This window comes from Xenopus laevis, chromosome 8S (genome assembly GCF_017654675.1).
Source record: "Xenopus laevis strain J_2021 chromosome 8S, Xenopus_laevis_v10.1, whole genome shotgun sequence".
Lineage (NCBI taxonomy): Eukaryota > Metazoa > Chordata > Amphibia > Anura > Pipidae > Xenopus > Xenopus laevis.
The window spans coordinates 93321708-93337465 of record NC_054386.1 but is presented as its reverse complement, the minus strand read 5'-3'; the positions used below and the strand labels follow the sequence as shown (position 1 = coordinate 93337465).

At 41.5% G+C, this 15758-nt stretch overlaps 1 protein-coding gene across 6 annotated transcripts in view; it reads right to left on the bottom strand.

Annotated features, from left to right (window-relative positions):
* Window positions 1-15758, bottom strand: part of max.S (MYC associated factor X S homeolog) — a 39363-nt gene that overhangs the window by 7320 nt on the left and 16285 nt on the right. Inside the window, exon 3 of one of the 6 annotated variants that reach the window (XM_041574057.1) lies at window positions 11770-15486. In XM_041574057.1, the coding sequence (XP_041429991.1) occupies window positions 11900-14527 (2628 nt within the window). In that variant the 5' untranslated portion in view covers window positions 14528-15486 and the 3' untranslated portion in view covers window positions 11770-11899. 6 annotated transcript variants of the gene reach the window in all.

The following is a 15758-nucleotide window of genomic DNA, read 5'->3' as shown; positions in this document are numbered from 1 at the left end:
TGTGCATTTGCGCCTACTGGGGTTTTGCCGCGATTGTGCATACGCACAAACTGGGTTTTTGTTGCCATTGCCTTTTTTTTTATGTGACCTGAATTTAATTTTTAAAGGGAGCAGGTCTGGGCCGGCAGGGCCCCCAAGAACCGGGGCCCACCGGGTTTTTTCCCGGTGTCCCGCCAGCCCAAACCGAACCTGGGTGCCATGTAACCCTCACACACACAGAGCTTCAGTCGTTGGTCACATCTCAATTGGCTGTTGGGGTTTTGGCATCCTCCGACTAATGAAAGGACAGACCAATATTTAATCTGGGTTATACATACAAGCGCCATAAATATCCTGTAAACGATATCCTTATAAACGGCTCTTAGTGATGTCATCAGTTATAAACGTCTCTTAGTGATGTCATCCGTTATAAACGGAGCTTAGTGATGTCCTTTTTGTCACATGTGTATTATAATGAATAAAGTACACCTTGTTGGAAAATATGAGGCTATTAGAAGTAACTTCGGAGTATAAAAGCACTCGGCCTTCAACCTCATGCCTTTATGTGGTCATGGAAATCCTTGGTGACTTATAATATCCTTATATTTTACAATAGGGGGTACTTCATTCACTATATAGGCAGCACCGCTGCTTCCCAGCAGAGATCATACATTTGTTTAGCTACAAACAAATCATGTCATGTTACTGGCAGGGAGCTAAATAATTTCAATTTACATTCAAATGTATTCATAGAGTAAAAAAACCACTATGGAAAATGTGAGTTGTCGATTGGGAGGAGAGAGGCCTTCTGGGAGTTGAAAATGACCTACCCACTAGTTGTGGGAAGGAATATTCTATGAGGACTGGAAGGGGAGGGAGTGTTCCCATTGTAAAGAGTGAGTAATGCACCGGCTCTGCCTGGTTATAGAGGCTCGGCCTTACGAAACATGTGACCTTAAATGACTTCTAGTTGGAGAGATGTCTGAATGTGTGACTCACTGACTCATTCACAACAATTGCAGGGCATAGAGGAGGGGTGGGCAATATTTGATTGACAGCTGAGATTTTTAAATGAGCTTACAACAGCTATGAATGATTTCATAAAATATAGAAATTGGACTTTTATTATACAGTCTTGTGTGTCTGAGTGACAGGTCCCCTTTAACTTTTAGTATGTTACAGAATGGCTAACGCTAAACAACTTTTCAATTGGCCTTCATTTTTTCTTTTATAGTTTTTAATCAATTATTTGCCTTCAAACTCTTTCCAGCTTTCAAATGGGGTCTCTATAAAGAAAAATTAAAAAAAAAGCTTGGCAAGGCTACACATTTACTGTTATTGCTACTTTTTATTAGACATCTTCCTATTCGGGTCCTCTCGTTCATATTCTAGTCACTTATACAAATAAATGCACGGTTGCTAGGGTAAGTTGAATCCTAGCAACCAGATTTTGCAAACTGGAGAGCTGCTGGATAAAAAGCTAAATAACTCAAAAAGCACAAATGATAAAAAAACAAAAACCAAGTACAAACTCTCAGAATATCACTCTCTACATCACACCTGTACTGAAGGTTAATTGAAAGGTGAACAACCCCTTTCAATCCCAGAAACAATTAGCTATTCTAGAGCACAGGAAGAAACCATAAAAAACACCAATACATTTACTACTTCAATTTACTAATTAAAATGAACTTAGTATGATGTAGACAGCTGTATTTAGACTGTTTGCTAGGCTGGTTGCTAGGGTCCAATTTACCCAAGCAACCGAGCAGTGGTTTGAATGATAGATAAACAGAGGAGAGAAAAGATAAGTAATTAAAATACAAATAATATTGCAGCCTCACAAAGCAATAAACTTTTGGCTGCCTGGGTGAGTGACCCCAGCCTCATATGAAAGCTGGAAAGAATGATATGAAAAGTTGCTAAGAACAGGGCATATATAATATATTGTGCATTGACTTTATCCCAAAAATACATAGTGCAACATATTCTAGTGGTGTTCTACAACTAGGGGCCGATTTATCAAGGGTCGAAGTGAATTCGAGTGGAATTTTCGAAGAAAAACAAATCGAAGTAATTTTTCGACCATCGAATAGAATACTGCGACTTCAAATTTACTTCACTTTGAAGTTAAAATCGTTCGACTATTCGATATCGAAGTACTGTCTCTTTAAAAAAACTTTGACTTCAATACTTCGCCAAATTAAACCTGCCGAAGTGCTATGTTAGCCTATGGGGACCTTCTACAGCATTTTTCTAAGTTTTTGAAGTCGAAGTAAAAATCGTTCGATTTTACTTCGAGCGCAGAATAGCCAGATTCGATGAAAAAAAGTTCGATATTCGAAATATTTTAATTCGATGGTTGAATTTCGAAGTATTTTTAACTTCGAAATTCGACCCTTGATAAATACTAAAAGTTCACTTTAAGGGGTGGTTCATCTTTTAACTTTTGGTATGTTCTAGAATGGCCAATTCTAAAAAAAATTCAATTGGTCTTCATTTTTTCTTTGAACTATTTGCCGTCTTCTTCTGACATATTCCAGCTTTGAAATAAGGGGGGGGGGGGAGTCTCCACAAACAACTACCGGTAAGTTCAAAATATCTTAACATGAAAAAGGGACTTTACCTCCAAGACTATCCCTGGATAGGAAAATTTCACCATCTATTGTTTCAACATATTGCTTAATCAGCTGCGTGGCAACTAATGACGGATACAACATGCGGCATAGATGTATGCTTAATAAGTTGAATGTCAACATGTCATACTTCTTATAGACAGATTAGTCTTGTGTCTTACAGCTGTATAAATACTATTTGCTCCTTCTACCTGATTTATTTAAATCGGGTTGTGTGGTTCAATAATCCAAGTAGAGGGATCCCTCCTCCCATGCGTTGCACCTTTGTTTTTAATTGATACTTGGGGCATGGTTGTGAATAAATATTGCCTTTTTAGAAAAATTGTTTGGATTATTTAAGAAATTTTCCTATCCGGGGATAAAGTCTTGGTGCTTAGAATTGGTCCTTCTATAACATACCAACAGTTAATTTAAAGGCGAAATAGCCCTAGTATAGTCAATACACCCAGAGTTTCCCTATAAAACTGTACTCATACAGGAGGGGTAACTACAGTATGTACAGGCTATGAGCAAATGCAGGGAATTCTAATAGTGTTCCATTTATGGCGCAGGGATGCTAAGAGACAACTAAAGCTGGCTTCTTGCATGAGATAAAAACAATAAAAAGCCTATGAGACGTAAGGATGGTTTTGGCCAACAGCAGCCGCTACATTAAAACGTCAGATCAGAATCAGAAACACATTCATAGAATCTAGGGGGAAAATGCAAAAGAAAATACAAATCCACTTCTTGTTTCAATCTGACGAATATAATGGGAAAATAAAAAATTGCCCTACGTGAAATATGTAAAATCATTGCGTCATCCTTCTACTTTAAAAGTGTCCATAGACGAAAAGATCCACTCGTTTGGCGATATCGCCAAATGAGCCAATCTTTCCCCGATATGCCACTAACGGGCACGGCTATATCAGGGGGTAATCTGAACGTTCCGCCCTATGGCGGGATTGGTCGGGACAAAATCAAACCTGTCCAATCGACCAAATGACCGATCTCCGCCAGACGAAAAATGACGGGATTCTCCACGCGGTCCGAAAATCGTACGAATCAAGGATCTTTGCGTCTATGGCCACCTTAAGTCGTATAATATCTGAAGTCAGTAGTACAAAAATATATATTTTCCAAAACGGTATATAATGTGATGGTTATCACTCAGCGGGGCTCAGTAACCAATTGCAACCAATCAGTGATTAGCTTTTTTTCAGCCAGCTGCAGGTTGAGCACAGAAAGCAATTGTCTGATTGGTTGCCATGGTTTAGGGAGGAACTCCATGATACGTCTGGTGCCGACACGTCGCCATGGGACGAAACGCATGCGACGTGTCGGATGTTACGAGGATAAAGGAAGTGAAGGAGAAATCACAGGTAACAACTATATTAATCCGACTGTTGGATGAAATCGCATGTGACAGTCGGATAAATGTAGTTCTTACCTGCGATTTCTCCTTCACAACATCCGACACGACGCATGCATTTCATCGCATGGCGACGTGTCGGCACCAGACGTATCGTGGAGTTTCTCCCTTACAGCCCAGGAGCAAATTTGGCCACTGTTTATTCCTGAGAGCACAGGCAGCACTGAGAAGAGAAGGGGGCCCATTCTGCAGGTGAGAGTTTCATATTCGGTGCATGTTCCTGCGTGCTTGCTTCATTAGAAGGGTGCACATTCTACGTGCTGCCGTGCACACTAACAATATAAAAAAATGTAAACAGGATAAACGACTTGTTATTGAGACAAATAGGAACCATTATAAATGTGGGTGTTTCCCCACAGAAAGAGGTGTATTGTAATTGCCAAACCAAACACAATGGTGCAGAGCTGGGCTTGTCCCATTCACCACAAACAATAACATTGCAGCAGAATTACCGGTGAGTTTAACAGGGCACCTACAACCTCTCAAGAAAAACACAATAGAGTAAATACACAGAAGTTTGACGGCTGCTAGGCATTTTGAGTGGATTGAAATGGGAAGCCCTGTCTAGTGAACAGCACCTGAAAACTCACAATGTTCCATTCCTGGCCAATAAGCACGCAGCTCGTCTAATGGGCCTTCCCACTGGCCTCGATGGAAATGACTTGTGTCAAGGTTAGAGCTCTGGCGTCGGAAGCAAATTTAGGTATCTGGAGTCTCTAAAAATGCACTGACTCAATGCTTTGGCAGTGATAAAATGCCGTGTATGTTGTGTACTGAACTTCTTTCATTCAGCATGGAAAATACATTAGTACAGGTATGGGACCTGTTACCTGGGGTCTTCCGGGTAACAGATCTTTCTTTAATTTGGATCTTCATACCTTAAAGTGGACCTGTCACCTGGACACAAAAATCTTTATAATAAAAGTCCTTTTCAAATTAAACATGAAATCCAATTTCTATTTTTTATTAAAGCATTCATAGCTGTTGTAAACTCATTTAAACATCTCAGCTGTCAATCAAATATTGTCTGCCCCTCCTCTATGCCAATGGCATAGAGGTGGGGCAGACAATTACTTTCACTTTCCATTCAGCACTTCCTACATGTCACTGCTCTCCCCACATTCCCCGTTCTCTTTACCATTTAATTGTGTAACCAGGACATGGGGATGGACATCAGGTCCCCCATTCTGGTGCACAAACAAGATTCTGAGATGATACAAGGCTTGTCTTAATAACAGTGTCCACAAAATGGCTCCTGCCTGCTTGTTATAATTATGAATTCCCAGACTGAAAGAAACAAGATTCAAATAATTTATATAGTGTAATTAAAGTTCATTTTGCTTGATTAATGTGATAAAATAGGATTTTGAATATTTTTTTGGGGTTACAGGTCCCCTTTAAGTCTACTACAAAATCATATAAACATGAAATAAACCCAATAGGCTGGTTTTGCTTCCAATAAGGATTAATTATATCTTAGTTGGGATCAAGTACAAGCTACTGTTTTTATTATTACACAGAAAAAGGAAATCATTTTTAAAAATTTGGATTATTTCTAGGGATGGGCAAATTTTTTCGCCTAGTTTCGCTGAAAAAACTGACGACCATAGACTTGTATGGTGGCGTGCGGCAAAAAAAAATAAATAAAAAAAATAAAAAATTTTTGACGCCCATGGGCGTCTGCGACATTTCGCTGGTGGCGAATTTTTGGCGAAGCGAAACGGGTCAAATTCACCCATACCTAATTATTTCTTTATAATGGAGTCGGCCTTTATGTAATTCGGATCTTTCTGGAGGAAACGGGTTTCCAGATAAAAGATCCCATACCTGTATAAGTAAAAGTGGAAGGCCCACAGGGTTGTCCTATTTAGAACAATAAACAAGCTCTCTAAGTTTGTTCAGCCCTGGTGCTTGTAGATTCCAGTGCTTGATACACAATCATAGGGCAGATAGATGTGCTCAAACAAAGATGTTATTATGACAGTGTATCTATGTACCCTGTTAGGGTGAAGACACACAGAGCTACCAGTACAGGGTTGGGGTCTGTTATCCGGAAACCCATTATCCAGAAAGCTCCAAATTACAGACTCCATTTTTAAAAATGATTTCCCCTTTCTCTGTAATAATAAAACAGTAGCTTGTAGTTGTTCCCAACTAAGATACAATTAATCCTTATTGGAAGCAAAACCAGCTTATTGGGTTTATTTAATGTTTACATGATTTTCTAGTAGACTTAAGGTATGAAGATACAAATTACGGAAAACCCCAGGTCCTAAGCATTCTGGATAACAGGTCCCATGTCTGTAATTGTTATGGCTACAAAAAAGACTTTAGTGATAATATGATTTTGTAGCCACAAAAACGTATCTGCTACTTGCAGCTCCAGAGATACTAACAGCAGTTACTTGTTGTAGCTACAAATAGACAATAATGAGAATTGCCTCTGCTAAAACACACACAGTCTTAGCAAAGCCAATTAACACCAATGTCTATTTTGTAGCCGGGACAAGTAGCTGCTACTAGTAGCCGTGTGTGTGTCTTCACACTTAGCTGGGTCAGTATTAATGCTCATAGTAGAACCATGTGCACAAGAGCACTATGTCCTATATTCCAGCTTGCGTCTTCAAGCCTTGGGCATTTTCTTCCTCCACATCTGCTGCAAAAGCTCTTGCAACGTTACAGCAGTTAAAGTGATGAATTATTAACCCTCTGCGGGTCGCCGGGGGGGGGAGCAGTGCAATCTATTTGACTGCCTTGATCCTAAAGTAGGGAATTGTAAACTGCCGGCGTTAGGAGAGAGGGCGGCCTTCTGATTGGAGAGACGTTCCGCATTGGCAATCAACCCTAGGAGGCAATCACTGCAGGAGATGGATGAAAAGGCTTTGAAAGCTTATTTTTCTCTAAAAGCGATCATTAAAAAATGATCAGAAACTGTATAAGGAAATCTTTGCCCCCATCTCCCAAAAAAATTCTCTACTTGCGCATCGTTTAAAGACATAAATAAAGGCTTTGTAAGAATATTCCTTTTTAATCTTTTTAAATTGCAGCTTTAGCAAAATATTTATGTGCCACCCAAATCTATATATTGATTTACAACACAGGTATGGGGTTATCCAGAATACTCGAGACCAGGTGTTTTCTGGCTAAGGGATTTGGATCTTCATACATAAGTCTACTAGAAAATCATGTAAACATTAAATAAACCCAATAGGCTGGTTTTGCTTCCAATAAGGATTAATTATATCTTAGTTGGGATCAAGTACAAGCTACTGTTTTATTATTACACAGAAAAAGGAAATCATTTTTAAAAATTTGGATTATTTGGATAAAATGAAATCTACGGGGGGCAGCCATTCTGTAATTTGGAGCTTTCGGAGATGGCATTCGGAACTTTCTGGATAACTGGTTTCCTGATAATGGATCCCATACCTGTATATGTATTCAAAAGTAAACAGACTGCTTTTTAGGGTATGGCCACACAGGCAGATTCGGGGAGATTAGTCGCCAGACGACAAATCTCCTCTTCGCGGCGACTAATCTCCCCTATCTGCCTTCCACCAGCTAAAATGTAAATCGCCTGGGGGCAGGCACCCGGAGCACTTCGTTTTCGAAAGTCGGCCAGAAGTCGATCGGACGGGACTAAAAAAATCCCATCGGATCGTTGCCGCATCTGTTCATTGATGCGGCCCAGCGATCTGACCGCCCATTAGCCATTGTTAGGGCCCACGATCGGATCAGTGCAATATTGCCCAACTCAAGGTGGGCATATCGGGGAGAGATCTGCTCGTTTGGCGACATTGGAAACGAGCGGATCTCTCCATGTATGGCCACCTTTAGCTATTGTATCAGCAGACAAGGAAGTGAAGAGAAGTTGCAGTTTCTCTTCACTTCCTGCTTTTACGATTAACAATGAAAACAAAAGAAAGGAGACCATATCCTCTCCGTCCATTTGGGCCACGGCTGTTGGCGAGTTTATATGGTCGTCAGAACACCGAGATATTCATGGTCTCCTCTCTATCAGAAACAATATCACAGCCAAGAAAAAAACGGAGTAGAAATTCTGGGAATTTTTTTTAAATGATTATGAAGAACCTCTACTTGGCACAATAGACACGGCACAGACAAAAGGAGTCCTTCTGCCACGTAATAGAGTTGATACAAACTTTAAAATAAGTCCTAGGGCATTTTGCCAACCAAACATGATATGACAACATGGAAATACAATAAGACTTCATAAACTTCATAAACTTATTCATTGTTTAAATTGACGATTTTTTTGAACACGCCCATTTTTGTGGCCACACCCCCCAATTACCATGTTCATTTTACAAATTTGGCAGGAAAGTTTGAACATATTTCTGTGTCTTTTTTTCAGTTATTACAGTTTTGCTAATGAAGGTGAATTGCCCTTTAAGCTGTGAGTCTAACTTCTCCCAAGGGACCTGGTTATCTTATATTGTCACAATAACTTATTTGCTCAAAATTGTTACAAAAGTATCTTATCTGCAGCTGTGGCTGTTCTGGGCTCTCTGCAAAAAGCCAATTAAATTAGAAACATTGTTTCTTTTTCTGGCTGTTCAGTGCAGAGAAAATATCGGGACTTTCCAGTACAAATGAGGGACTGCGGGTTGAGCAGTCAAAAGAGGGACCATCCCTCTAAAAACGGGACAGTTGGGAGATATGTTTAATTCATTCTCTCATAAATTTAAGGCACAAAGATCCAAATCCCTGATCCGGAAAACCCTGGGTCTCAAACATTCTGAATAACAGGTCCCATCCCTGTACCACTTTGGAGGGTTTAGAAATTAAAGGTAGCCCTACACTGGTAAACCCTGTAAGGGTCTAATCAATCAGCCCATGTGATCGGAAAGGATTGTCCAGCCACCATACTCGTACCGAAAATTATTTGTCTGTAAGATTTTATTGGTACAGGTATGGGAACTGTTAACCAGAATGCTCAAGACCTGGGGCTTTTTGTATAATGAATCTTTCTATAATTTGGATCTTCATACCTTAACTCTACTAGAATGTAAATATTCAACAAACCCAATAGGCTGGTTTTGCTTCAAATAAGGATTAATTATATCTTAGTTGGGATCAAGTACAAGCTAATGTTTTATTATTATAGGGAAAAGGAAATTATTTTAAAAATGCGATTATTTGGATAAAATGGCATCTATGGGAGAAGGCCTCTCCATAATTCAGATCTTCCTGGATAACGGATCCCATACCTGTACGTGTACTGCCAATTTACAGTACCATTATTTGCAGATTATCTTTAACTATACCAGTGTATAGCACAGTGTTGTGGTTATGGTCCATGCTAATCTTGTAAATGCAAAATTGTGCACCAAGCAACAGCTTACACTCAATTAGTTTCTTATTCAGGCAGCGATTCTTCCCCTGGATCTAGAAGCACTCTAGACCTAGCACTGAATAAAATAACACTGGCGGCCACAGATCAGCCATATCCTTATGACCTGTCATAGGGCAGGAAATAGATAGAGCCCCTTGTGGCCTGTGCCCTCTGCCTCTTGCTGACTTCGATGGAAAGCGATGTGATAGCTCCCAACCCGGCTGTCCAGTTCCACAGGTATATGGACACTGATGTCTTTCAGTTAGTGGGATTGATGTGATTGGGGAGGGGGCAAGGGTGCAAGCATAACTCAGCCAGGCCAGGTGGTGTCCCCAAACCCAGCTCAGAGAACCCCTGTCTTAAAGGAGCAATGCAGTTTAAAAATAAAGACTAGGTAAATAGATCGTATGTACAAAATAAAAAATGTTTCTAATATAGTTAGTTAGCCAAAAATGTAATGTATAAAGGCTGGAGTGACTGGATGTCTAACATAATTGCCAGAACACTACTTCCTGATTTGCAACTCTCTATTGGTGGCCATACAAGGGCAGATAAAAGCTGCAGGTCCTTTAGACTGATTTGGCAGCTTATCTGCCCGTTGGTGGGGGCTTCCGACAGTCCCCCCCCCCCCGGATTGATATCAGGCCAAAAATCGACCTGATATGGATCGGCCAGGCTTGATTTTTCCTGGGATCGAGGATTGCATCAGCTAGTTGATTCGGTCCTACGACTCGTTGGCGGCCATTCTCTACGTGGTAATCCGATCGTTCGGATAAACCCAATGTCGCCCTGCTGTTAGTGGGCATATAGGATTGAGATAAGGTGGCCATAAATAGAGAGATCCGCTCGTTTGGCAATGTCAGCAAATGAGTGGATCTGTGCTTGATATGCTCACCTTGAGGTGGGTAAATATCGGGCTGATCCGATAGTGGGCCCTGATCATAATGAAAGGTATACGGGTGGTGGGATCTGACTAGATTTTTACCCCTCAGATTTCTACCAGCCAGATATCGATCAGGGAAGCCCGTCTGAGGGCCCCACACATGGGCCAATAAGCTGCCGACTCAGTCTGTCGGCAGCTTTTATTGGCCCGTGTATGGCCACCTTAAGTCAGTGACTATAAGCGGGCCCAGATGGGATATAAGTGTTCAGTGATCAACTGATCCTCAGCATTCAGCTCTGATTCAAAAGCAAACAGGTATGACCCATATGAACCCCCCCCCCCCAAAGTATCTAATTGGTTACTGCCTGGTAGCCAATCAGTTGAAACCAAGATAGCTGAAAAGCAGGAAGTAGTGTTCTGGCTATTATGTTAGACATAATTACATTTTTGGCTAACTAACTATATTAGAAAAATTTTTCATTTTGCACAGCAATCGATTTACCTATTTTTTTTCACAGCCAAAGGCCATGACAGAGACGTGTGGCACAGATAGCTCTTCCATTTATTAGAAGAGAAAGTGGCTGTCAGATCAAATGCAGTTTTGTTTGCTGAGAACTGCAGCAATCAAAACCACTAAGGCCAGGGAAAATTCCAAGGAGCTGATAAGAAAAAAAACATTAAGGTAGCTTGAATGCATAAAGTTCTCCAGTACAGGCATAGATTATCCAGAATTCTTGGGAACTGGGGTTTTCTGAATAAGGTATCTTTCCATAATTTGGACCTCATACGTTAAACATGCTATAAATCATTTAAATATTGAGGGGGTTATTTATCAAAATCTGAATTTTTCTGATTTTTTTAAATAAAAAAGTCTAACCAAACGAGAATCTCTGATGATCTTATTAATTATAAAAAAAAAAAAGCATGATTTAATCAGATTGGGGGAAAACTCGATAAAATTAATAAAATCCGAAAAGCCCAAATATTTCTCACCTATCAGTGCAGAGTAAGTGAAGCAGAGCTTGTGGGCGCCATCATTCAGATCTTCGAATTTCTTCGGGTCCTCCAGCAATTTCTGGCACTTTTGGCGTAATCGCAGTTGCTACGAACCGGAAGACTGCTCCAACCGCGCATGTGGCAATACAGCCCTCTATTAAAGATGAAGACCAGCGATCCGAAAGATGTCGGCCACAAGCGCCTCTGCGCTTGCACCGATAGGTGAGGAATATTCTAGGGACATTCAGGGCTATTGAAATATGCGGTGGGGAAGCAGGGGGGGGGACTATCTAGGTTAGTAGGTAGGGGCTTTTCTTTTTTTTTTAAAAGATTTTCTTTATTGAATTTAAACATCCATTAACAGAGAAAAGAAGAGGAAAGGTCCCAATAGAGACCAGACTTCGGAAGTCACCGAAGAGAGAAAAAAGAGAAAAGAGAAGAAGAGAGTGAAGGAAGAGAAAAGAAGGGATGGGTCTCATATTCAGCAGATCTGTTTGTGTGAACAATCCAAAATAAACAATCCTTTATTATAGTAAGCACTGCGGTCGTCATTTATCCTTGTACACTCAGAGGCCTAAGGTCATCACTCCCTGCAAGCATAGTCCCATGATGCCTACTGTAAAGCAAAGGCAAGTGATTCAAGGTGTCCGATCTGCACCCAACCAGGCGTTCCAAATTTTCCCAAATTTACCTGGGCAACCTCTTGCTTGGTAGGTTAGCTTTTGGCTGGGGAGGACATTATTGATCAGTTTTTTCCAGAAGCGTAGAGATGGAGGTGCGGTCGCCTTCCAGTTCATCAGGATGGCTTTTTTTGCAAAATGTACCAGTTGTAATAAGCATATTCGTTCACTGGAGCCCAGATCCAATCCTTCTGTTATTCCCAGTAAGCAAAGTTCCGGCGAACACACATTAGGAAGTCCAAGTTTAGTGCCAGCAAACTGCATTATCTCCCCCCAGAATCTCTGTATTTCAGGACAGTCCCAGAATACATGCTTATAAGTACCTTGATCACGATTACATTTGGGGCAAACATCAGGGCAGCCTGGGTAGATCCGGGCCAGTCTGTGGGGTGTTAGGTAGACGCGGTTTAGGAACTTGGACTGTATGTACCTATCTCTACTGGATATATTAGCCTCAGGTATTTGACATAAGATCTCCTTCCAGTCACCATCATTCAACTGGGGAAACTCATGTTGCCATTTCCTACAAAAATGTTGGAGCGGATCAAAGTCCTCCCGCAGGAGTAGGGCATAAAACCAGCTAAGCTGCCTCACCAATTCAGGACGTCTCAAGTAGCTTTCTAGAGTAGTTTCCACTAACACTGGGGCCCCTTCAGGAAACTGTGCTGCCAAAGCGTGCCTTAGTTGTAGAAACCTGAAGAGCATGCGGTTTTGCAAACCATAGTCTTCCTTCAGTTGTTCGAATTGCTTAATTTCTCCAGACCTAACCACATCTCCCAGGTATCTGATCCCCACTGATGCCCAAGTAGCAGGATCTGGCACCTGCCTAAGTTGTATCAAAGTCTCATTTCCCCACAGAGGGGACCACTTGGACCACTGACTTCTCTTACGGCTAGGGGATACCACTGTTCTCTGAAACACCGTGCATACTGTCTTCATGCTCGGTGTAAGATCATAGATTGAGGTCAGACCCCTATGCAACTGATTAGCCAAAGCCTCAAATGAGGAAATCAATCCTGCCTCAAGAACCACTGCCTGATTATTAGGATTGGGGTTCAGCCACCACCAGGCATATACCAGCTGACTAGCGTAGAAGTATAGCAAAAAGTTTGGAAGGGACAGTCCCCCTCTATTGACTGGGGCCTGGAGTGTCTGCCACCCAATCCTCGGACGCTCCCCTGCCCAGATGAATCCACGTACTATGGCATCTAAATTCCTGAACCAAGTCCTGGGCGGTACAACTGGAGAGTTATGAAAGGCATATAGTAGCTTTGGCAAAAAGATCAGTTTCAATATGTTAATGCGACCAGGCAGCGACAACGGCAGATTTGCCCAGTTTTGCACCTTGAGCTTGAGAGATCTTATGAGGGGGGTCAAGTTAAGGTCAACATATTTTTTGGTGTCTTTATGTATTTCAATGCCAAGGTACCGGAAGCTGTCAACCCATTGCAACAGGGGGCCATGTCTCATATCCCGCTGGGCTCCAGAGTCAATGGGGAAAACTAAAGATTTCCCCCAATTAACCCGGAGGCCAGTAAAATCTCCAAAGCCAGCTATTTCACCCAACAGCCTGGATAGTGAATCCCTAGGGTCCGCCAGATAGACAAGCATGTCATCTGCGTAGAGTGACAATTTCTCCTCCCACCTTTGCAGCTGCAGGCCCACAATTTGGGGATTGGATCTAATTCTAATGGCTAGAGGCTCAATCGCTAGGGCAAAAAGGAGCGGCGATAGCGGGCACCCCTGTCGTGTTCCTCTTGCCAAGGGAATTTCCCCTGTTAGTCCTGAATTAACCCGTACTCTGGCCCTAGGGGAATCATACAATGCCTTAACCCAAGCTATGTAGTTGTTACCTAACTCATATCGGGATAATATCTGCCACAAGTAAGACCACTCTATGGTATCAAAGGCCTTTTCTGTATCCAGGGATACCACGATCCTCTCTCCCATATTCCGATGATTGGCCGAGATATTAGTATACAGGCGTCTTATATTGATGTCAGTGCCTTTATTTGGCATAAAGCCTGTTTGGTCCGGGTGGATCAGTTGTTCTATTACCAATTTCAAGCGATTAGCGAGTATTTTGGCCAAGATTTTAATATCGGAATTTAGGAGAGATATCGGCCTATATGATCCGCAATTTTCAGGGGGTTTACCTTCTTTTAGAATTAGGACAACAGTGGCCAATTTAGAGGTGATTGGAAGAGGGGCACCTTGAACAATATCATTAAACAAAGAAGTCAGTTGTGGAGCTATCAGGTCCCCATGCGCCTTATACCATTCCATTGGCAAGCCATCTGGGCCAGGTGACTTTCCAGACGGAAAGGCGGCTATGGCCTCCAGGACCTCTTCACTAGTAATGGTCTGATTTAGTGTCTCCGAGTCATTCCTAGATAATTTAGGAAAGGAAATGCCATCCAGATACCCGCCCAGAGCCTCCTGAGAGAAGCTAGCCTTGGAGCGGTACAACTCAGAGTAAAAACAAGCAAAGTCTTCCAGTATCTGATCTGGATTTTGGTGTTCTGCTCCCTCAGCTGTTACAATTCTAGGAATTGCCGTTATCTGTGCCGGGTCTCTGGACAGCATTGCCAACAGCTTACCACACTTGTCTCCCCTGTCGTACCAACTTGCTACCCGGTACAATTCCTTCTGGGAGTATTTCCCTATATACGCTAAGTTGACATTCCTTTGGGCAGTTAACAGTGCCTCACCGGACTCCTCTGTTGGGTTATCCGCATGATCCTCCTCCACCCTCTCCAGAACCTCACGGACCTCTAGCAGCCCTGCATCCGCTTTACGCCTAGCCTCCTTGATCAATGAAATATATGTGCCACGTGCATAGGCTTTAGCTGCATCCCAAACAATATGAGCCTCTGCCGTGCCTACATTAGCTTCCCAATATATGTTAAATTGCTGCACAAACTCCTGCCGGATAAATTCATGGTGAATCCACTTGGGGGTAGGGGCTTTTCTTAATTGGGAGTTGGGTTCTCCCAAAAAAATCCTAATTTTCAGTTAACTGATTCTGTGTCTCACATTGTTATAACCATTTAGTCTTTATGCAAACTAATAGTTTCGCTTGAATGCAATGAGGATCTAATGGGCCAATGTCCTTTCTGATTAAAATGGTAATCTTGCCTTTAATTAGCCTTATCTGAGAATGTCCATACAGTATATATTTTTTAGACGTGACATTTCTATTAATATTAAAACTATTACTGTAGAGGAATATTTCTGAGGGCTTTCACTCGTTGTCAATATTCCACAGGAGCGAACAAATGGATCTAGGGCCTAGGTATGTTTTAACTGTATCTATTCTCTACAGTTACCATATATTTTCTATATGTCGTTTTTTTGCAGACACATAGGATGTAAAAAAACTGTTTCACATATAAAACAACCTTTATGTTTTTGCAGCAGTACTTATGTTGTTGAATGTAAGTTGGTATAGATCAACATGGGCAAAGAGGTACGGAAATGGGTAACTTTTTCATGCACTTCTGCCGTAAGGTTTCGAAATCCGATTGCATAAACCCTGTTAAGTGCTTCAAGAACAACGGGTTTCATTATTAATCATTCAAAGTCATTTTGTTTCTTCCTTAAAGCCAGTTATATAATGCAGGGATGCCTAGCAGTTAGAAAGATGCATAATTAAGCAATAATAATAATAAAAACAAAACAGTTAGGTTGAAAAAAGACATGTCTTTTACTTACTATTCTTTCCTGACACATACTGTAGTCTGTAGTGGGATGGTTTCAATTTTTGGTAAGGTGCAGTGGGGCAAGTGAATTTGTAGGGAGCACCGGGGTAAGTGAA